The sequence below is a fragment of the Ursus maritimus genome, unplaced genomic scaffold, assembly GCF_017311325.1.
Source record: "Ursus maritimus isolate PB19 unplaced genomic scaffold, ASM1731132v1 scaffold_3, whole genome shotgun sequence".
Classification (NCBI taxonomy): Eukaryota; Metazoa; Chordata; class Mammalia; order Carnivora; family Ursidae; genus Ursus; species Ursus maritimus.
Window position 1 is genome coordinate 53,535,705 of NW_024425563.1, and position 22,813 is coordinate 53,558,517.

General features: G+C 34.6%; 1 protein-coding gene across 1 annotated transcript in view; it reads right to left on the bottom strand.

Moving 5' to 3' along the window:
* Window positions 1–10,795: 10,795 nt before the first annotated feature.
* ITGB8 (integrin subunit beta 8) overlaps window positions 10,796–22,813 on the bottom strand; it is a 73,458-nt gene continuing 61,440 nt past the window's right edge. The window contains exons 9-14 of the mRNA XM_008686371.2: window positions 21,508–21,642; window positions 18,715–19,120; window positions 16,095–16,320; window positions 14,631–14,737; window positions 11,406–11,569; window positions 10,796–11,312 (exon numbers count right to left, since the gene is read on the bottom strand). Of these exons, the coding sequence (XP_008684593.1) occupies window positions 11,190–11,312; window positions 11,406–11,569; window positions 14,631–14,737; window positions 16,095–16,320; window positions 18,715–19,120; window positions 21,508–21,642 (1,161 nt within the window). The 3' untranslated portion in view covers window positions 10,796–11,189. The remainder of the gene's footprint in view (window positions 11,313–11,405; window positions 11,570–14,630; window positions 14,738–16,094; window positions 16,321–18,714; window positions 19,121–21,507; window positions 21,643–22,813) is intronic.

Here is a 22,813-nt window from a genome sequence, read left to right on the forward strand (position 1 = left end):
AAGTGAATCTCTTTCTCATGTAGGCTAAGTGCTTTTCAAACTGCTATTTTTTCACTTGGTCTCAAAGTGAGCAAGAGTGAATGTGAGCCATCCAAGAGGGGAAATTCAGTTTCCTATAGCACTTTGGGACTTCCAGATTATCAGTCCTGTTGGTTTTTTAAGCCAGATATTCTGGGGGCTGTCTCTCTGGTGCAGATCTCAGGAGTAGGTGTCCCTAATGTGGGGGCACTAGCCCCTTGTTTCTCTGGGAGAAATGTCTCTGGTGAGATCCCTTCTTATTGTGTGTTTCTGTACCAGGTGTAGGTTTTCTTGTGAGACTGTGTTTGCCTCTCCTACCCCTATCAATATGGTCCTTTTGTTCTTTATTGTACAGAGGAGTTCATCTAGTTTTCAGATCTTTTTCAGAGCGAATTGATCCATTTACAGCTGTAGATTTGGTGTGTCTGGCAGGAGGTGAGTTCAGGATCTTTCTATGCTGCCATCTTGGACTCCCTTCTCTAAACACTTTTTAAAGACATAATAAACAGTACTTTTGGAAATATTTTCAGTACATGTTTTTTGTTGTTTTCAGATTCTCTGGTCAGGAGAGAGGGAGTTATAAATTATACCCAAAATCATTCTTGAGAAGAATCTGACATTGTTTTGCTATTTGAAAGGAAAGGAAATGACACTTATGTCTTGTTTCAAATTATATTCTAACTTGTAGAATACAAATAGATACTTAGTTAGAATTAGGGTAGACATATGTAGTACTAGCCATTCATCCCCTTTTCCTAGGAAGAGATAGAACCCAGAATATAGCCTTATACGTTATCAGCACCAATCTGTGATGAAGCCTCTTTTTTCTGGCATGAGCATGTCATCAGACTTCTCATCTCCCAGATGTAGGAATACATTTCAAACCTTCCAGTGGGCCCCTGGGAGCCCCACTGGCTGGTAGTTAGGAGGAATATCTTATCCCTGGAGAGAGACTAAATAGACTCACAGCAGGGATCTTTCAAAAAAAATTTTAAACAATCTTTTCTTCTCTACCACCTCTACCATCTCTTTATTTACTCCATGGCCCAAGGGATCCATAGTCCCAGAACCTGTTCTCAGTACCATTTTTTATTCTTTGGGTCTGTCTCTTACATACACATACATATATATTTCTTTCCCTTTTGCTATTCATTGGCAATATAAGGGTTATTTTCCCTTTTCCAAACCCACAGAAAAGCAGAAATACTACCAACACAAGTGCAGAATTTAGTGGACTAGAGACAAATGTAGGTACATGTCTGTAGATCTACTTTTTTTTTTTTTTCAAGACAAGATAAAATTGGATCTGGGACAAGGGAGAAAAAAGCAAATTAGACCTGAGAGAAGAAGAATAAACAAATGTGATTCCTAAAAATGAGAAGGACCATAAAGATTTTTTACTCTAGTGACCAGGGACTGGAATGGAAAGGATACTGTGCCCCGCTGTCCTTGGTGTGGCTGTCCCCCTTGTATTCCCTGAAGAAAACAAATAGACCTGGACACTCATGTCACTAAACAAAGAGGAAGGAGAAAAGTTGTGTACTTTGGAGGGGATGAGAGTGTGAAGAGAAGATTTCATCTTCTGATCAAGATGGAATTCCATAGACCATATTAGGAATCTTCCTGTTAATTAGGGTAGTGGTTGAGATCCTTCAATGTTTCATGCATGCACACAAATATAGATGCATTTAGCTTTTGGAAAGAACAGAGAGGGTTTCAGTGATAGAAAAATGAGAACTGGCTATAGATAATAAAAATATTTAATGTAGGCCTGTACATACACTGGAGATGTTAAGCTTGCTATAAAAATTAATTGAAGTCAATCTTATTTTTTAAAATAACAGGCCAGACAATCATTTTATTACTTTGGTTTTAACTCTAAAAAATGACAAGCAAATTTTGAGCACAGTCTTTTCTCAGGGACATGTCTCAGGGGCTCAGAGAAAACAGAACATCTTTGACTCACTCAGCACTTATTTATTGAGTACCTGTACTGAGTATTGAGTATCAGGTACTGACCAGTAAGCATAACCCATAGCTTATGGTCTGTTGATAGTTTTCACTGTTTATGGAGATGGTTCTCAAACTTTGGTATGCATCAGAATTACTTAAGAGAATATGTTAAACACAGATCAGTGAGCCCCATTCCCAGAGTTTCTGATTCAGAAGATTTAGGGTAGAAACCAAAAATCTGCATTTCTAGTAAGTGTTCATGTGGCATTGATGCTGCAGGTCTAGGGACTGCCCTTGGAAAACCATGGACTTACAGATTATAATTTAATAGGGGAAAATGTAAAATAAATTGTTGTTAATGTCAAATTAAGGTTTTCTTAAGTGAATGATTATCTCTCATGACTTTAATGATGGTTAGAATGTATTTTATAGTCATAACAATGGAAAAACAGCACAGAGTATGACAACGCCCAATAAAGAAAATGTTTTTCTTTCACCACTATAGTCTGAGGATTTTTTAAAGCTTAAAACAATTCACTGGAAGGAGTCTAAACAGTACCAGGCCCTAAGTGCTAAATAATGCACCAGTTCAAATAAGAGCTAAAGGATTGCCAAGTTGAAAGCCAAGGTATCATTTATTTTTCTTGGATAGCCAACCGTTGCTTCTAATTATGACCAAATTATTCATGTATAAATAACTGCTTAAAAGGAGATACTGCCTATCTTGCAATTAGGCTTATTTTGATAATTTTGAAAGCATGATCATTGACATGGTTTAAAAATTCACAGCTTTAGTTTTGTCTGGCCAAATATTTTGATGAAGTTAGAATTTAGTCTAAAAGTCATGAATTGGCAAGAACAATGTGGTTTGTGAGACAAGATTGGAAGTTTTATCCAATTTGGATAGAAGTCTATAGTGACTTTCAGAATTGGCATTGGAATTCTCTTCCACTAACTTCTTTCCTTATCACCTATTATCTAGCCAGTCCCCAAATTCTCTCAAATCTTCCCTGCAATAGTAGCTCATATTCACTCCCTTTGTACTTTAGTCTAGATCTTTACTTCTTCATAAAAATTCTTCAAGCTCACTTCACTGACTCCTTTTTGTCACAATTTGAAATGCTTCCTTATTATGCCTTAGACTAATCCAAACCTTCCCAACATAAACATTTCTGTCTACATTGGCTCCTTCTTCTTTGCCATTATAACTATGCAAATCCTTTCCATTCTAAAGCAACTTACTTAACCAATCTCCTCTTGTTGAATACTGAAGTTGTTAACCAGTATTTTATGTTTGGTATCATATCCTGCTCATTCTTTACTCAGTAAATATAAGAGATAGTGACACATTCATGAATGGGATAATATATACCTATTAAAGATTGTTTAAATCTTGACATGGAAAAATTTGAAATGTTTTTGAATAAAAAAATATTTTTATACCAGACTCTTCATAGCATATTTCTTAGATACAAGCAGGTATATGTCTCTAGAAAATAATGGCAACGGTCAATGCTGGGTGGTCAGACTGGAGTAGTATTTATTTGAATTATAGTGCCTCGGTATTTTTGGATGTTTTATAATAAATATGCATTATCTGCACAATAAAAATGATAAAGTATATAGAAAAATAAAATGAAAATATGCCTAGATGTGAAAGTAATTGATATTAGAAAGTTGGATTTTGAATTTTTTTCTGCTTTTGTATACTTCCATTTTTTTTTACGTTAGTACTAAATAGTATTTAAATCTGGTATAAAAAGCATTTAATAGCATTAAATATTAATACTATTTAAAAATAAAATTTTAACTGAGTAGAGTTGACACGTTATATTAGTTTCAGGTATATGACATAGTCATTCAACTTTAATAGTATTAAAAAGTATTGACAGCATTAGAGGGTATGAAATTAATGTTTAATTAAGAAATTATATTTGGGGGGTGCCTGGGTGGCACAGCGGTTAAGCGCCTGCCTTCAGCTCAGGGCGTGATCCCGGCGATCTGGGATCAAGCCCCACATCAGGCTCCTCCGCTATGAGCCTGCTTCTTCCTCTCCCACTCCCCCTGCTTGTGTTCCCTCTCTCTCTGGCTGTCTCTATCTCTGTCAAATAAATAAATAAAATCTTAAAAAAAAAAAAAGAAATTATATTTGGTTTTTGTGAGTATATGCCAAACTATGTATAATTCTTTATAATATCACTTTTCTATGTAAAAACTTTAGTCTTGCTTTTTCCTAGTAGCCAAAATTCAAATTTCTAACCCTGGAAATCAAATTCATAACTTAGGACCTGTAGGTTATTGCCTTTTGTTATCCAGTGCTGTATCTCAATAAGATATCAATGTTCTTGCATGGAATTCTCACTTTTGTCTGCTTTACCATTCCCCTAACTCTCCCTGACATCACCTTTCTATATGTCCACACTCACCTTTCCTTCAGTGTCCAGGCAAATGCTCTCCTCTGTGAACCTACTCTGGTATAACTCCAACATCTGAGTGCATTAGCATTTTTTTTCATTTTTAAGGTTTATTCACTCTTTCCTGTGTAGTACTTTTTGCACATACATTAACTCTTCAAGTTAATTTATTGCACTTTTTTGGGGGGGGCATGGGGACATAGTTCGACTAGTAAAACTAGTTAAACTAGTAAAATCTATCCTCACAAAACTTATAATCAGTCATTTATGTAGAGAAAAACAGACCCGGCATGAATTCTGCCTTGGCAGCTTGTTGGCTGTATTTATTTATACAAGATCCTTAACACATTCATGCCTAGTTTTTCTTATTTGAAAGATCAAGGGAAATGGTAGTTAGTATTGCTGAACATTCAGTGAGACAATTATATAAAGGATACATTGTTAGAGTGTAGATCGTCTGCTGTAACATCAAATGCAGTGGTTTAGCTAAAAGGATTGTTTCCCTACCAGTTATCAGTCTTAAGGTAAGCAGCTGATGGCTGAAGGGGAAGCTCTGACAATTTCAGCACAGGGCTTCCTTGGCCAAGACAGCTGCTCCAGTTGTTGCAGAGAACAAAAAGAGAGAACGAGGACGTGAGATCCAGGGTTGCATATACTCCCTCCTCTACCATTTCACTGGCAACATTTAGTCCTCTGATCACATTTAGCTGCAAAGGAGTCTGGGTAGTTAAGTCTTAGCTGTGTGCTCAGCTGAAACTCCAGTCCTATTATTGAAGGTGGAAGGGAAGTATGGGCCAAACAGCAATCATAACAAAATCATGATTCTGAGCCTGAAAGACTGTAGTCTGAACACAACTGGGATGAACTCTCAAAAATAAAGTCCTTCTGAGACCTCTGATAGAATCCATCTGATCTTTCCAGTGCAACTGTTCTACTTACAGATGTGCTACACATACCTTTTCCTTCAATCTATTAAAATTCCTTGATGACAGGCAATCTGTCCACATGTCTTTTTTGATTTTTAACTTGTCCCTCATCTGCCTTACTCTTGCCCCTCAGTTAAACAGACGACAATCACAACACAAGGGTAATCCATAAATTTCAGTTGTTTAAATATGGCTCTCAAGAATGGGCAATTGAAGTTTATGAATGTTACATTTGTATCAAAGTGATGGTAGAAGTCTCTGACTCGTAAAAAAAAAAAAAAAAAAAAAAGCCTGACTTATCTTTTAGCTAATTTTTCAGTTCTCCGTAATTTGGATGTTCTTTCTGCTTCCACTTTTGGGCAGCTATCAAAAGGGAAGAGAGAAATTTGGATGGCCCCACATCTTTATTATTGGTTCTACAACTTTCCAGAAGTAGTAGCTTTTTGGAATTATGTAATGTCCTCCACCAATGACAATGTATGGGTGACATTACATTTCCTTGTATGAAAATGCGCTATTGTCTGGCAGCTCTGAGGGTCACGTAACACACAATTGTAAACAAAGAAGCGTTCTGTGCATTCTTAGATCTTTACATTTTTATTTTAAAACATAAAATTTCATATTGATTAATACCTACTTTTAAACAGAATGATGCATTAGTTAAATGCCTTGTCATAACTATTATAAGCTCTGTTAGAAAAATAAACATCTCACAACAAACTACAGTGTCAGCTCTTTAATAAATACATAAAACAGAAGTTAGTAGTCAATCAAAATTACATGAACAGGTTCATAGTATATTTTCCAAAATTATCTTATTCCCCAATTTTCTGTGTCGTTTAAGGCAATTTAACTATGTATAATTCAAAGCCAGAAATAATAAGAAACTTGTTTAATGAGAATTTGTTTCTTTCATAAGAGCTATTTTAAATTGAAATATTTTAATTTAAAAATACACTTTATATTAATTTTTTTTACACAGGCAGAACTTGTTAAATGAAACAAACAAGGTTATATTACTGATAATTTAAAAACAGTTCTAAATTATTTTGCAGATGTTTAAAAAACTTTCATGAAGTAGCTGGTAAATGTAAAATAGTTTTAAAGTTATGTTAAATATACAAAAATGAATTTCTATATTATGTGCAAATTTATATTTTCTTATAATTTAGAATTAAAATATTTCATATTCAATATTATTCATAAATTTATGTACCATAAATGGTCATTGTGGGGAATTCTTATCAAAATCACATTTATCTGTAGTACAGTGTAAAGTTAGTAAATGTTCTTTACACAAATCACACATTTTCCATCCTTGATAACTGCAGTTGTTTTTTTTGTTTGTTTTGTTTTTTAATATTGTTGGATTAAATAATTTTAACTGAAACAGGTCATAGAGGTTGGAAATCGGATTAATAGAGTTAGCTTACAAAGATAGATTTTATGCAGGAAAGTATGCCAGGTAGATAAAAGAGTAGTGTTATTACTCTCAGGTATTTCATTAACAGCTGCCCAGGTAGCTGAACAATTGTTTCATATAATTCAAATAACTTAAATATGCTGTTTTATGACAGTCATTATATGGGCTTAAAGGTAAATTTATCAAAGCCAAAGGAAAAAAATCAAACAAAAGAGCAGAAATGAGAAAGAAGAATAAAAAAATGAGAGGACTTGAAGGGAAAGTTTTTTTTCTACAGTACTGATTGGTTGTATCATATTTTTCTTCTGTCATTGACATAAGACATACAAGATACTACAAAATCTAATTATGAAGGTTTCATATATTTTTCCAGTTAATTCTGTTTAAAAGTGAGATGATCATATGAAATATTCTTTAGAAAGGAATAGAAAGATTAAAAATTTGTTAGCAAAACTGGGAGAAACCCACCGATTCTTGTCAGTTAAGTTAGGTTTGCTGAAATCATAGCCACCAGCATAAAGTATACATAGGAAGATGAAAGAGCTTTCATAACCTAAATGTCTGCAGGATCTGAGCTCATAATCAGACAGGCTCCATGATGAATTGTATGTGATTCAGCGGTACTGAAAATTGGCCTCACATGTTATCATAAATTGGTTGGTTCTCAAATATTTATAAGAAAAGGAATGTCCCTATCCCCATGACCATTTAAAGGTGAATTAGTGTAATATTTATTCAAGTACAACTTCAAACACTGCATCTAAGATGCCAATGATTGCATGATATATCACAATTTTAGAAATGTTAAATTAAAAAGTAGATATCTTAGAATCAGTAAAATATGAATATGTATAATCAGTTACCCATAAATTTGCCATATAGTAATTATAAAAGAAAAAGGAAATGATCTGAAAGAATGCTAGTTCTATACTTCTCTGAAAGTATATCTTAGTTTGCATTGCATGAAAAGGAGTTCTTAAGGTCAATATAAATAAGGATAGTCGTAAATTAAATATTGAATATATAAAACAGAGTACAATATGCACGTGATTGAACTCCCAAATAGCTATATTTCACTCAATACTTTGATTAAAGATATAGATCTCAAACCCTTTAGACCTGAAAGAAGCTCAAATGGTTGTGAAAATTTTAAATTCTTAGTTTTTGATGTGTACATCTTGGTTCAGTTACATGATGAATTTTGAAGAACTTCATTATACTATTACATTGAGTTATTTTTCACAATAAGCCTTATTGAGCTTAGAGTTTTAGGGCAATCTCAGGAAAAGTGAGTAGGAAAACTAGGAACAAGGAAAGGAAGGGAAAGCCATTGAGTCTAATTTACTATACCATGTAATCAGAGGGAATATGATTCTATGGAGAAAAATTTTTGTAGTTCATCATAATCATATTTCAGTGTCTCATGGATGCTTGTCATACATAAGAATATTTTTAATGGAATTAAGTATGTTTTTTAAAAATTTGGAATTTATCCTTTTGTGAAGTGTTGTATTTGATGCATCTACTAATCTTAAGTTTCAAAAAATTTGCCTCCAAAGAAATCTACTCTGTTAACCTTAGATTCTTTTATCCTTATAAACCAAAGCTATATTGAACATTCAGTACATAATCAGATTTTTAAGTGAATTTTTGAGTCTTGCAGAGAATGTGTATGACTTCATATATATTAATAAGTTTCCAAAAAAGATATTAAATGGTTATAAATCCATGTACACTGTGGTATAAAGATGTCCCCAGAGAAGTAAAATGCATACAGTTATATTGTAGTGTATATATGGCACATTTCTAAATCATTACATCCTTTAGAGCACAAAAATGCTATCGTACCAAAAGTGTTGTTCAAGTTCTTTGTTAACTATTTAAAATTTCATTATTTGTTTAATATCATGAATCTCAAAAGGCTCCTGTGGTCAAATTAGTTGAAAATAGGCTCTATTTACATAAATTATTTAATCTAACAATAAGAATACCCTGTTTTCCCTTACCTTTTAATTAATTCTAACTAGTCAAATATTAATTCTCTTCTCATAAGCCTTTTAACAGGAAAATATCCATTATTCAAGTAAAATATAAGCTCTAAAATCTTTAAGAATTAGGTCTTTAAGTAAAAAAAGAAAGCACAAGACATCACAAGCATAACTACAATCATCATCAAGCATTGAACTGCCTATCAGGAAGTTTGTCTTTTCCTATGATACCAGCCTTGGTCCATTATATGAGTGCAAACTAGTGAGAGTATAAAAATATAAACCCTTGATATTTAAGGGTTTCATTTTATTATGCTCCTTTGGATAATTCGTTCCACATGGAGATTAGTTTATGAACATTATAATGTTCATTTTTTAAATTATCAACATTTTAATGAATGGATGTTTTCCACTTTTTCCTTTTAGAGAGCTATCAGTTATCCATGTTGTTCTTTTTAAAATGGATACTGTGTGTGACAGGCAGCCTGCAAAATATGATTTTTACGTTATCCTTGGTGATCAAAGGTATCTTACAGAAGTGAGTCACAGTACTGAATTATGCCAGTGTCCCCAGTCTCATTAGCGGAAGGAAATACAGTTCAAATTAGCATCATAATTGCTCGGCTGTAGGGGACAGTTTATGGAGCTGCTGTGCTTGTTTGCTCCAGAACAATTTATTATATGTTTTAAAATCCTCTTTGGGATAAAATATGGGGTGGGAGTTAGTCTTTATTAAAATGCAAATATCTGGCCTTTCTTCAAGTGCTGGAAGACAAGCTTAGGAAGTTAATTATAAGAAGACATTTTAAACAAATTCCTTGTTTTCATAGGCAAAGCTCTGTACTACACACAGGACTACCAGACTTCTAGCCAATAAAATCAGACTGAATAAGTCTGTAGGGATGTGGTAATTGTGAAGAAGTTTCCATTGGGGTAGATAAAACCTCATGGCCTCCGTATCAAGTTCTCAGGCTGAGCACTGCACAACTCACAGGCTGTGGTGTGAATGGATTTCCCTGTAGTTAGGCCATGCTGCATTCTCTTAGAAGCTGATTTAGCAGGAAAGACTGGAAGCCAGTCATGGAATTCAGTTTGAGTTATTCTTTTCTGCTTTGCTTTGAAATTTTCTAATGTCCACATATTCAAGACTTCAGTAAATCACATTTAAAAATACTTCCAATCAAATATTTTAAGATGCAAGAGGTAGCATGATATTGTGCAATGAACAATAAGAAGATGGAAGTTCTCTTCAAATGCTGCCACTTAATCACTTGGGTGTTTTTTAAGATATCATTTAAACTTTCTGAGCCTCAGTTCCCTAAGTAAAAGGATGAATTAGCTTATAAGTAAGATATTGTCTATCCTCCTCCAATTGTATACTTTTAAAATTATGGTAGGTACGGTTGAGGTGATTCACGAAAAAAACTCTTTAGGCTGCACTGAAGGGTGAAGATAATATAGCTTAATATAGCTTTTAATTAGAAAAATGCTAATATCTACTTGGAGTAAATATCTGAGAGAACTCACTAAAAAATGTGGCACTTTGCTTGAGGCAGAGTTTCTAACACCTTGTGATCTTCAACCTGATGATTAGACAAATGAAATGGTGAAGCATCCAGTTTATCAGGTAAGAAGATATGTAAGACTCCATGTCTGCACACAACGAAGCTGTTCGATTTTGATGTTACTTTACAGTGTCCCTTATTAAACATTCAGTTTTAAAAATCAGTATTCTAATAAAGTGACATTGTACTATTAGGTTTTTATGGCAGTAGTAACTTAGCACTTATTTAATCCAGTCATCTGTGACATATATAAACTTATCCTGTAAGAAAGAAAAAATATAAAGGCAAAGAGAGAATGTTGAAATTAGTATCTTGTAAGAAGCAGAAAACATAAACACATGCATAACACTACACAGTTTCAAAAGCAATATCCCTCAAAATTAAGGTTTTATCTGTTAACCTCTTGAATAAGTCAAACACTAACCATTTATTCGTCTAGATGTTCTTGTCTATTCACTGCCAGTTGTTGAAGTGTTTGGCAACAGTAGTATAACTGCCTTTTATTTTTTTCATCCACATGTTTGGTGCAGGGATTACTGTACCCTTGTAGTGACACAGCATTGTCTCTCTCCGGGAAGCATAGGATTGGCGGGTACCTGTAAAGTGTAATCAGTGCTCTTCAGATGATCTACATTCTATGCTGATCTAAATAAGTTATATATTACAGTAAAGTGCTACAATGACACTAGTCTCAAACAGTAGTAAGACACATTTTTCTCTGAAAAATTCAGCAGCGATGTGAGTCACATGATGATGAGGATGCTTGTCAGTCTTCATTCAAGTGGACAACCAGCAACCAGCATGTTCTAGAACAGTTTGTCTCCTCCTGTGACTTCTAAAATTATATGTTTTTAGGAGCAATTATTAAAAATCCAGTTTCCCATAAAGTACTTTTTAGCTTTTTAGAAGTTGCACCTGAAAGTTTCATGAGCATTTAATTTGCTGATATCCATTTTTATTTCTTCAGGTTTCTCACGTCGGTAGGTTACTGCTCTTGTGCAAACACTTTGCAGAATCAACTTGTCCTTGATGGAGAAAAAATATTATTAATTAACAGTCTAAATATTAGAAGTAGACAATGACATACTGATAGTAATTCTTTTTTAGAATTCACTGACCTTTTTTGAGGCTGACACCCTGTAATCTGCCGAGGACTTAATTTTATTGCTATTCCATTGTAGTATCACCTGTCTAACGATAAGGACTTTAAGCAACCCAATCAAGAATGTAACTATGAAGATGATGAAAAATATTCTTAAATAGCTTGGGCTAGAGAAACATTCTGTAATAAAGCAAACAAATAAATGGATTAAAAACTGGAATGAGTAAATCAAAGGATTCTAATAAGCAAACATTGTTCTCCATCTCAATAAATAGGACCAGAGATACTTGCAAATCTATATTTTCAAAACAGAAGAATATCATTACTATTGATTCAAAAAGTAAACTCTGTAATTTTTATAACACATTTATTATTAAAATATTTCCAAGAGAAAACCCTGTTTTGGAGAATAGCCACAATTAAAGTATTCAAAAACTATTATTTCTTTGCAGCTTGATTCTTTAACTGTATTAACTGGAATGTATCCAAATCCCTTAACCAAATAAAATTTTATCTGTGACAGAGAGGGGCAGTTTTGGTGGTGTGCACTGTTGATCACTAAGTGGAAAATGGGATTTAAAAATTATTTAACAACTCTATGTATCAGCATATGTTTCTCTTGTTATGCTTGCTCTTCATTCATTGCGCATCAGTAATGGAAAATAAAGTAAACAAATGCAGAAGCTAAAGTCAGTACTATTCTAATAGATGAATAAGTATTTCCCTGGAAAGTGTAGTGTAAATTTCCATTAATATTACATGTAGCCTCTCCAGGGAATAAGAGTGTCCAACTCGGGACAATATGCAAATCTCTTTCCTCAATTTTTATTAATTTAGTTTTTACTTGTCAACCAAATCTGTCATATTTTGCTTCTAAAAATTCCACTGTGTATTTTTTTTTTTCAAGAACAAATAATCACTAGCTGGAAAAGGAAAATGCTGCATTAAGAGGAGGAGCATACTAGGTCTCTGTCTTAGGACCAGACCTTTGGCAAACCCTAGTTGGAAAGTCTACGGGCTCTGTGGATGCCAGAAGTATTACCCTAATCTAGGAGGAACATTGCACAATATGCCAGTATTCCACAGATTCACTGCCCCAGATACACAAAATTACTTCCTGGCTTAAAGAGGCATGTGTCTTCTGCCCATTCTCCAGACTTTGGGGACTTCACCTAAATGCCTGAAGGTCTCCCAGAGAGGGCCTTTTGGGAGGGGACTTTGGGAGGGGACCTGCCAAGATTTAAAGAGCAATCACCCAAACATGGGTAATTTGTGTCTGAATTCATAGGGATGACCAAGCATGCTTTTGAATAAGCCAAGAACTCAGAAATGAGGCAAGGGCTTCTCTCCAAGTGGGAACATTTACAGCCCACTTTTCTTTGGTCAGTGATAAGGTTCCTTGAAAGAAAGGCTAATTGGAATAGAGACTATTCTATTCTATTCTAGTCTAATATTCTAAACTATTCTATTCCAATCTGATTGGAATAGAAACACCAAAAGCAAGCACAAATCTCCTGTTGTTACTGGTCTCACACACAGAGAGAATCCAAGATGCTCTATTCAAAGGTGGTGTCCTTGGAGTCTTCCACAGTCACAGGTTTGTGACAAGCATGCCTTTCATTTTGACAGACTGTCATTTCCCTTGGCTGACTTAGAACTAGTCAGTCAGCTAAAGCAGATCCTTAAAGGGGACACGTGGCTTGATCCCACTTATTGGCTTCTTGCCTAGGAGGAGCTTAGCCAGAAGACCGGAACAACACCCTTTAAGTGTGATTGAGTGGATAGATAATAGAGGTGGCTAACAAATGCTCTCTCCCTCTCCTTCCACCATAGTTGTGAAGGGGAGGGGAGCCCCCTAGCTACCAATAAATTTTACAAATATTTCTAATGGGTTAGGATAGAGGACATTTTCAGGCTCAAATATGCATGCATTTTAGAATGTCATTTTGGATAGACAAACATTTAGCTTTGGCCATGCCTCTCATCTTAGTTTAGGTCAAACAAGGGCTTTTCCTAAAGAGCTTTAAGGGAATACTTTTTGTAACCACACTTAGGTCAGAGTAGGTTTGTTTACTTAACATAATAAATGACATGTTGACAGTAGGGGCTCTATTTATTAGAAAAGGCACTTGGCTTTCTGGAGTGATTGCTGCAGCCCCAGCTGGCAGCACATGGGCTCTTTTCAAAGCCAAATTCATTATGGGCTAAGATCAGTGTGGATGCAAGGGAAGAAGAAAACTGGAGAAAGTTTATTCTGTGCAGTCTCTCTAAGAGCTGGAATTATCTTTACAGGTTGGAGGAGAGACTAGAAATAATAGTAGCAGTGGAAATGTTTTCAAAGAAGACATAATTTCAAGCTTAATTTCTAATTCATGTGTATTTTAACACCTTAACACCTGAGCAAAGTGGGGTACTGGTTTTTAGCGTCTAATGAATTTTTGTCTTAAAATTGTCTTTGAACACAGCTTTCACATGTTTCTCCCACTTGCATGTCATCTTTTAATTCACATATTTCTTTCATATTCACTGGCTCATTTAATCTCCTACAACTCCTTGAATTTGATATTATTCTCTATTACAGATGGGAAAACTGAGGCTCAAGGAAATTTTGTAAGAGGGCTGATATTTCTTATCTATTAGCGTCAAGGGACATCCATTAAGCCAAGGTCTTCAGACTAAAAGTTTCATGCCTTTTCCCATATGCTGCCTTTATAATCATTCATCTCTAAATTATATTTACAACAGAATGAAAAATACCAGAAAAGAATGGCCCTTTTTAAGTTATATATTTTGCAAAAGCAGCTCATGGCTACTTAGGATTTTTGGCTTCACCTGAAACATAAAAGTGAATTTTGGCTTTACACGAGGAAAGTTGTAACTGGAAGCAGGCTTGGATTATGAAAGATAAGTATGGCTCCACAGTTTATCTGTAAGGGTGAAATGGACTCTATGTAGGAAATTTCCACTCTTGGCTCACTGAGGCCTCTATAGTAAATCTGCTTGGTGTACTTCCACAGAGGGGCGCAGCATGAGAATTTAGCTGGATAACTGGATTGGAGATGTAACAATTCAGCCAAACCATGGCAAATATACTGAGCTGCTTTTTATAGAGTACCATCTCTGGAAGACTGAAAACACTAAAGCAGTTAGTCCTTTCTTTAGGATGATTGATTATGAGCCTTTGGGGGGAAATGTGATTCTCTGAAGATGCTCTTCAGTGCTTTATTAAGCTTTGGTTTACCTGATGTTTGGTCCATGTAATGCTGTTCCATGAGAGCACATGAGGTTTTACAACGATCAAGTATAGCTTGAGACAGGTTGTGAGGGTGAAGGCATTGCATGCAATTCCTGTAAGGACGAACAGAAATGAAACATTTAACCTTTGAAAAGGTTCTACCCCACAGTATTTTCTGCAAGAAATAAAATATCGAAATAGAGTAGTGCTGCTTTAGGACAGCAGCCTTTTAAAACTGGGAAAGAAAGCCACGACATTTATTTGTAATACTGGCTGAATTTAATACCATGGCAAAATTATATTCTAGCCACTAAAAATATTTTAATGATGTATAAAATCAAAATAATGAATTTTCTGTATTGAGAAGAAAATAGGAAATGCATAAGATGCTTTCATCACAAATAAAACTCACAAAAATATTTTAGATGATAAATATTGTACTACTAGAAAAGTTTAGCAATGAATACATAGTTCAAGTTTCAGTTGGGTTCATTAGAAATAACTCCAGCATTATTTTTAAGTACTGCATTTCCAAGAGAGTTACATAAATTTCTATGTATAATTTTAAAAAATTTTACTTGAGCTACCAATCTGAGAAAGTGAAGGTCTTAAAAAATGTGAATAAAACAAATTAGAAGGCACAGTAATGTTTAGAGTAGTGATCTTTGAGCAGGCTTAGACTGTTCCTGGGAAATTAGTTACTGGCACAAAACAGCAATGCCACCTTCATTTAACGTATCAGCTTTTCTCATCCATCACTTATTTCCAGAGGTGCTTCACAGCCACTATCATTCTTTATTTTTAAAATAATTTTTTTAAACCAACACAATATAAATAAATGAAACCCAATAATAATAGTTAACATTTATTCTAGGATTATTATGCACCAAGTACAAAGGTTGGGTTTTTTTGTTTTATACGAATCATCTAACTTAATTCTGTCACAGAACTATAGCAGATATTATTATTATTATTATTATTATTATTATTATTATCCTCTCTTCCAGTGTCAAGAAAGTGAGGCACAGAGATTTCAACAATGTACTCTAAGTCAAAGAGCTAATGATAGTAAGCTGGGAAGTAGGCAGCTTTTAATCATCATGTTGCACACCTTAAGCCTTGTGTAAACAAGGTTATATGTCAGTTATATCTCGATAAAGCTGGGGAAAGAACAATGTACACCAAATATTATTCTTTAAAACAACAAACCTATTTCAAAAAAGCTAAGGGAGCGAATGCTTAGATGAATGCTGATACTTTCACAGCTATCTAGTGGCCAAAAGTTTGAATTTTAAGTTTTCTAATTCCTAAATTCCCCATTCAGTTTTTTTTTAGCATGATGATAACAACTTACCTGGTAGAGAAGATCCAGCAATTTTTAAGATTAAGAAAGGTAAAATTAAAAAAAAGGACAAACATAGCTATAATGAAGGACTGCTTTATGTATGTTTGGAGTTAGAGAACACATACCAGTTTTCACTGCAGGCTGTGTGACACGTGGGGCAGTGTTCACAGAAGCGGCCGATGCTCCTGGGATCCGTGCATTCACACCTGCCACATACACATGTACCTCTTCCACTACACACTTGGCCCTTTGGATTGACACAGTCCTGGACTGATGCTGATGGGCACTGGCACCGATCCCCTTCCCAGCCACTGAAGCACTGGCATCTGCCTGCTTCACACTCTCCATGCCCTGCAACAGACACTCCAGGACCTGAATCATTGGGGTCGCTGACTCTGTGAAGTGTTTCCAAACATGAATTCCCCTCCCATCTCCATGGAAACAGGCCAACAGTCAAGTGAATGGAAACAACATCATTTGCTATTGGTCTGACTAGAACAATGCTAGGGTTTAGGAGTGTCTATTTTCAAAGCTGTTCAGTTGTAGATACTCTACTGATGTTAATCCGTTGTGCTGACAGTTGTGAAACTGCTCTGCTGCAGTGGCTACCTGACCACTTGAAGGTCACCGTACGTTCAGTTTTAAATAAAAAACACACAAATATAAAAAAGCTACAAAAGCTGAAGTAATGTTAATTGTCTGTTTTAAAATCTGAAAAACAGGGGTATTTGATTAATAGCTTCCATAATTTATTCTCTTAGTCTCTTGTTATTGCTAAGGGCCTGGGATAATTTTGGTCTGTGAGGCAAACCCTTTTAGTGCTTCAGTTCTGCTAATGCCATTTTAAAGATAAGATCTCCGAGGAAGTTGAACTAACCTTTCACATCTTCAGGACATTATTTAACAGATTAGAAGGGCATGTCCTGCAGTATGCTGTGAGCTGTTATTAGGTCAAAAATGAGAGAAAGCAAGGTGGGGTGTGTGTGTGTGTGTGTGTGTGTGTGTGTGTGTGTGTGTGTGTTGGGGTTGGGGGCATGCATGCAGACAAGTGAGTTGAGGAGAAACAGTGGTTATATGTACTTAAATGGATTTTAGACTGCAGGAAGCATTTAAAATTTAATATGCTTACATGAATTAGAAATCTTCAAGAAGGAATATATATTACAGGGTTCTCAAGCTTATGTGGCCACAGACTTTTCCTTCCTTCCTTCTCTTGCTTCCTGGCTTCCACCCTTTCTCCTTCCCTCCCTACCTTTACTGAGAAGCACCTCACAGGGTAACTGTTCCATAAAATCTACTGTTGTATCAACTCAATTGCTAAATGTAAAACTAATGAGGTCCAGGCCAAACAAATGCCTGCCAGACCCTGTTCCCTATATGTAGGCTGCACGCCTAATCCTAGCCAGCTGACCGGTGAACATGTGTTTTTATTCTCAAAGGAGACTAGTGAAGAAAATGTTTGTCAGCCTACAGTTTGCACTTATAATTTATACGCAAATAATTCAAAGCAGATTTTCAACTGCCTGTGGGCCAGTAGTATAGTCATATAGAAGGGCTAGTACATTGATTTTTGATATTTAACTATAAATGGAGACTGGGATTCTCAATGTATTTCAAGCTTCTTTGAGAGATCAACAGCTGTGGGATATCAGAATTCTTCTTCTTCCCTGTTCCAAATAAGATTAGCCCTAAAAATTAGAATATAATTGCTAGTTTGTTCTTAAATCATCTATAATCCATTCTACCAATGACACAGCAGAAGAAATGTTTGGCATATATAATGTTTTGTGTCTATAACCGAATAAAAAGGCAACTTTTCCATTGCATCTTTATGTGATATAGGGCAAATTTCTAGTTTACACAAGAATAGAAAATTTGTATAGATTTGTTACTCTCCATATGGTTATGACAGTGAAATACTTCAGTTCATCAGTAATTTAATTAATATTTGCTTACCAAAATGCAAACATTAAAAAGATGTTTTAACAATAAGTGGCTTTAGCACAATGTCACAGAAAAATTAATTCATTTAAAAACATATTTTGTATTAAATTTCAAATGTTGCACAGATTTTCTAGAATCTAACCTCTAGGTGGCAGTAAACTGAATTAGCCAAAAAGTACTTTCGATATTTTTGTTTTAAATTATTTCATTTTTAAACATCATCTGCGTGTGGCCTCTGGTACTCATCTTCTAGATTACTTATGAAGCCAGCATTTTCTTGGAGAATGTTGTCCTTTGATAATTTTGTTGCTGGTGTTGTTCTAAAAATAAACTGTAAAGGTTTAAATTATTACAAACTTTTAATACCATCTATAATAATGCATTAAGAATTTTCCAGTGAATGGAAACTATGTTTTTATAGCTCACTATCTTCTGAGCAAGCTGAAGGGAGTGACCACTTATGAGAATGAATCAGGTCTTTCTAGAAGAATACTCTGATTATAGAAAACCTGCCAGACATCAGAAGTAATTTCCACTTTACAAGATCAAGTGAGAATAACACTTAATTTTTGGTTTTTATTTTGAAGTATTTCCTGTACAAAATAATTTAAAATATAAATAGCAGAATCCTGTGCCACAAATCTGTTGCCATGCCCTAATTTCATAGACTTTGGACCTCTGAATATTAAATTCAGATTCAGGATTGGTAATTATAAAGATGTGATTTAAAGATTCTTTAACAGATATGCTAGTTTAATAGTAACTGGTAAAAACTGCATGTATATATTTATTTCTACTTACCAGCACACAGATTTCCATGGTGATATGGACAAGAGAAGTCATCCTTTTCACAGTATTTTCCATATACTTTTCCAAGCTTAATTTTGTGACATAAACATTTCCCACAAACACAAACTCCTCGACCACTGCAAACAGGTTGATCCTTGTGTGACTTGCAACTCTCAGAAGGAAGTTGATCTTCATCAAAATGACATTTATTCTCATTACACTGAAAACACTTGGCATCTAGAAAAACTTCATCTACACATTTTCGTTTAGGTCCTCTCCTGTCATCACACTGACAGCTGCAGTTTCTGTGTATATGAATTTTAGTGGTTTCATTGAAACCAATAGGTTTGATTATTGCATAGCTCTTTCCTCCTGTGACATCACACTTTTTCATTGTAACTGTTACATTGAAAAGAACCTAAATGGGGGGAGGGAAAGAAAATATATTTATATGTCCTGATTACTTTTATCATCACTGTTGTATCTGTTAATGATATTCTGAATCAACAATGTACCATCTTATAGAAATGTATAATATTTTGCAAATTACACATGCACTCTTTCATAGGTAGAAGTAACATCCCTTTCTAATTTCATTTATTTCCTAATTAATAAACTAGAGAGTTAAAGGAAGCAATGACTGCTACTTGTCTATGTTGTACCATTAAATGGACATGGATTCAAGCCTATTTGTAATGCCTACTCTACTTCTAAGGATTAAATGATGTCCTCCATTGATTTCTTAGCAAACTTGAGAGAGAATAGAACATTTTCTGAATTAAGTCCTTAAAACACGAGGTTATTGAATATTTGTCACAAGCGATAGATCAAATAAACTAAAATAAAGGACTACTGCTCTCCTGGTTTAAAACCATGAGATAGGATGTTCAGATGAACAATTTTTATTTTTGTTCCTATTTCCTAGAGGTCCAAGTAAAGTTTCAGGGTTCAATTTTAGTTTATACATGGTGTTAATGAAGGAAAACATGAGGCTTTCTCTGATGTTACTTAAGGGAAAAAGATTTAGGACTCTCTCAGATCTTAAGATCTCAATACAAGGTCATACATTTGTCTCAGGAGATGTGAGCCCACATCTAAAGATCTGGGTTGGCAGGACTTTTTTTTCCCTTGTGAAATGACAGATCCTGCCAAGTTTTTTCTTTTTCTCTATTTTTTTTTTCTTTTTGCAGGACACGATTGGTTTAATGTGTCTTTTGTATTTGTTAACCTACCTTATGATCTTCAGGTACTTTGGCAAATAAGATTGTAGGTTTTTTTCCATGTTAGACTGAGATCTATTGAAACTTAAAAATAATTTGTGGTAGCCTTTTTTGTCGGGATGGATATATATACCTATCTCCGCTCTGACCAAAAAGCCTAGCACAAATTCACGTGCGTGCGCACACACACATGAGATACAAAAGATCTAAATTTAGGCTTATATATTACATATATGCATCAGAAATTAGAATCAGTTTCATAATATTAAAATTAATGCAGTTGGTATTGTACTTGAAATGTTTTTTGTCTTTAAGAATGTTAAGGATTAACAGATGTGTAGGATAATGTGGTCATTGCCAATATTAATAGAGCAAAACTCGGGGTTTACATAATTAAGAGGTCACATGACTCTTTCTGAGAGTCAAACTGTTTATACTACTTAGTTGAAAGTGAGGGGGGGAAAGGGATTATAGACAAAGGAAAAGGAAAAGGAAAAAAAAATGTAAGAAGTAAGGAAAATCATTCTGCCAAAACTGATTTTGAAAAACAGAACTAAGAAGCTAACCCTTTCTCAGAAACTTTTCCTAGCACAAAGTTTATATTTAATGGAAATCAAATATATATATTTCATAAACTGGTATATAATGTCTTGGGAACAAAATCCATGAAGTAATTATGCAAGAACCTACAGAATTAGATACTAGCAATAATTGATTTCAAATAGACAGCTTGTTGTAGCAACTATACTACCCAGTTCTCAACTTTCCAAGGGGGGAAAATAAAGCATAGAACTTTAGAGATGAAAAGAGGGATTAGAAATCTTCTAGTCTGAACCAATCATTTAAAAATGAGGCAACTGATGCCTCAAGAGGTAAATGGCTCACTGAAAATCACTGCATCTAATAAGAATTCCCTTTAAAACATATTTCTGTTGTTTACTCTCTATTGTGCCAATACTGGGAGAATCCCAATCTCTCCTGGTCCTATTTCCTAACACGGCAATAATCTGGGCCCTTTTTTCTCCACATTTTATCCCTTTTTAGTTAAATGACACTTCTTTTTTATTGTTCTTAATAAATTCCCCCACCTCTTCCTAGATCATTATGAGTGTATTGGGACAATAACACAGTGAAAGATTTTGGAATTCTTAGCCTTTATCAACTGCTCCATCACTCCCATTCTTCTTTGTGGCTTATTGCCTTTGATTTCAAAATTATTCTGAGAATTTTCAGATTTGAAACCAAAAAGGTATCATCATCATCATCATAAGTATAGACACTGCTTGTTTGAAAAGATGTGCTTTACTGATATACTGTGGCTGTGACCCCTAATTTAAAATTATTATTATTAAATAAGTATTTAATAGAGTATGTATTTATTTAACTCGAGAGTTTGAGAGAACAGTCAGTGAAGTTAAAACAAGTAGAAACTTTGGAAAGAGACAATAAAAATTACTTTGAAGTGTATAAATAATCCTTGGAGTCAGTAGTAAATAAAGTTTTCCAGAATGGTTTGATTTTTCTGTGAGAAAACATGCCAGACAACTTAGTTTATTTTAAATGGGAAGAATGTACACCCACATACTTCGTCATTGCTTGTCACATTTCCACATCCGTCTGTGCCTGGTTTTCGGGTCCCATCTGGACAGATGGCAGTAATATTAAAATAGACGCCTTTTACCTGGTTTTCCACCTGAACTTTCACTTCTGAAATGAGTTTCTGCAGAGACATCATTTTTGATTGTATATTACAAAAGTTTCAAATGTAAGCAATTACACAGAGGCAAGCTTATTAAATCATTCTAGATTTAATTTTTGACCAAATCAAAGTCTATCTCTAGAAAAAGATAAATAAATGTAGTGTTTCCATACAATGACCCAATTATATTTGAGATACATAAGAAATACTGAAGGATTAGACCATCTGCATTTAAATTGTTCTTTTTTTCATATATTTCCATGACTATGCATTTTGATGACTTTAAAGATATTTCTCACTCAGCCTGTGTCACAAAAAGTCATTTTAAATCCAAAAATATTTATACTTTGTGACAAAATTTAAATAAAACATTGAGAACACCTATATAGTCACAGAGTAAATCTTAACAGCTTAAAATCTGGAATGCATTTCTGACATTTGCAGCTATTAAATAAACATTTCTGTTTCAAAACTTCAGGTTATCATGAAAGCTAAAATACCTTATTGATACAGAATTGAAAGGTAAATTTTGGGGAGGGCATTTCTTTTTTTTAATTTATTTTATTTTATTATTTTATTTTATTTTTTAAAGATTTTTATTTATTTATTGATAGAGACAGCAAGACAGGGAACACAAGCAAGGGGAGTGTGAGAGGGAGAAGCAGGCTTCCCGCCAAGCAGGGAGCCCGATGCCAGGGAGCCCAACGCGGGGCTCAGTCCCAGGACCCTGGGATCATGACCTGAGCCGAAGGCAGATGCCTAACTGCTGAGCCACCCAGGTGCCCCTGGGGAGGGGATTTCTATACTGTAAGCATAAGAATTACCTGCCTGATATGGTCCTGTAAATTCTCCAAGAATGGCCTACGATTTTTGCCAAGTCCCTGGGGCTTGCTTGTGTCAAATTTGTTCTAATCCTTAATACTGAAATGGGACCGCTTACCAGACAGAAAACCATTCACTCATTTATTCACTCATTTTTACAGTTATTCAAAAAATAGCTATGTAAAGCTTGTCATGTATCAAGCACACACAAATTTTTCCAGCACAGTCTCTGGTTCCAAAATTTCTAGCTACATTAAATATATACTGAAGATCTGTGTGTATTTCATCTCATAAAACAGTCTACCACATGCAAAAATCCTTAACTTATACTTGTAAGCAAAAAAGATTAAGTGTATACCTAAGGAAAGAG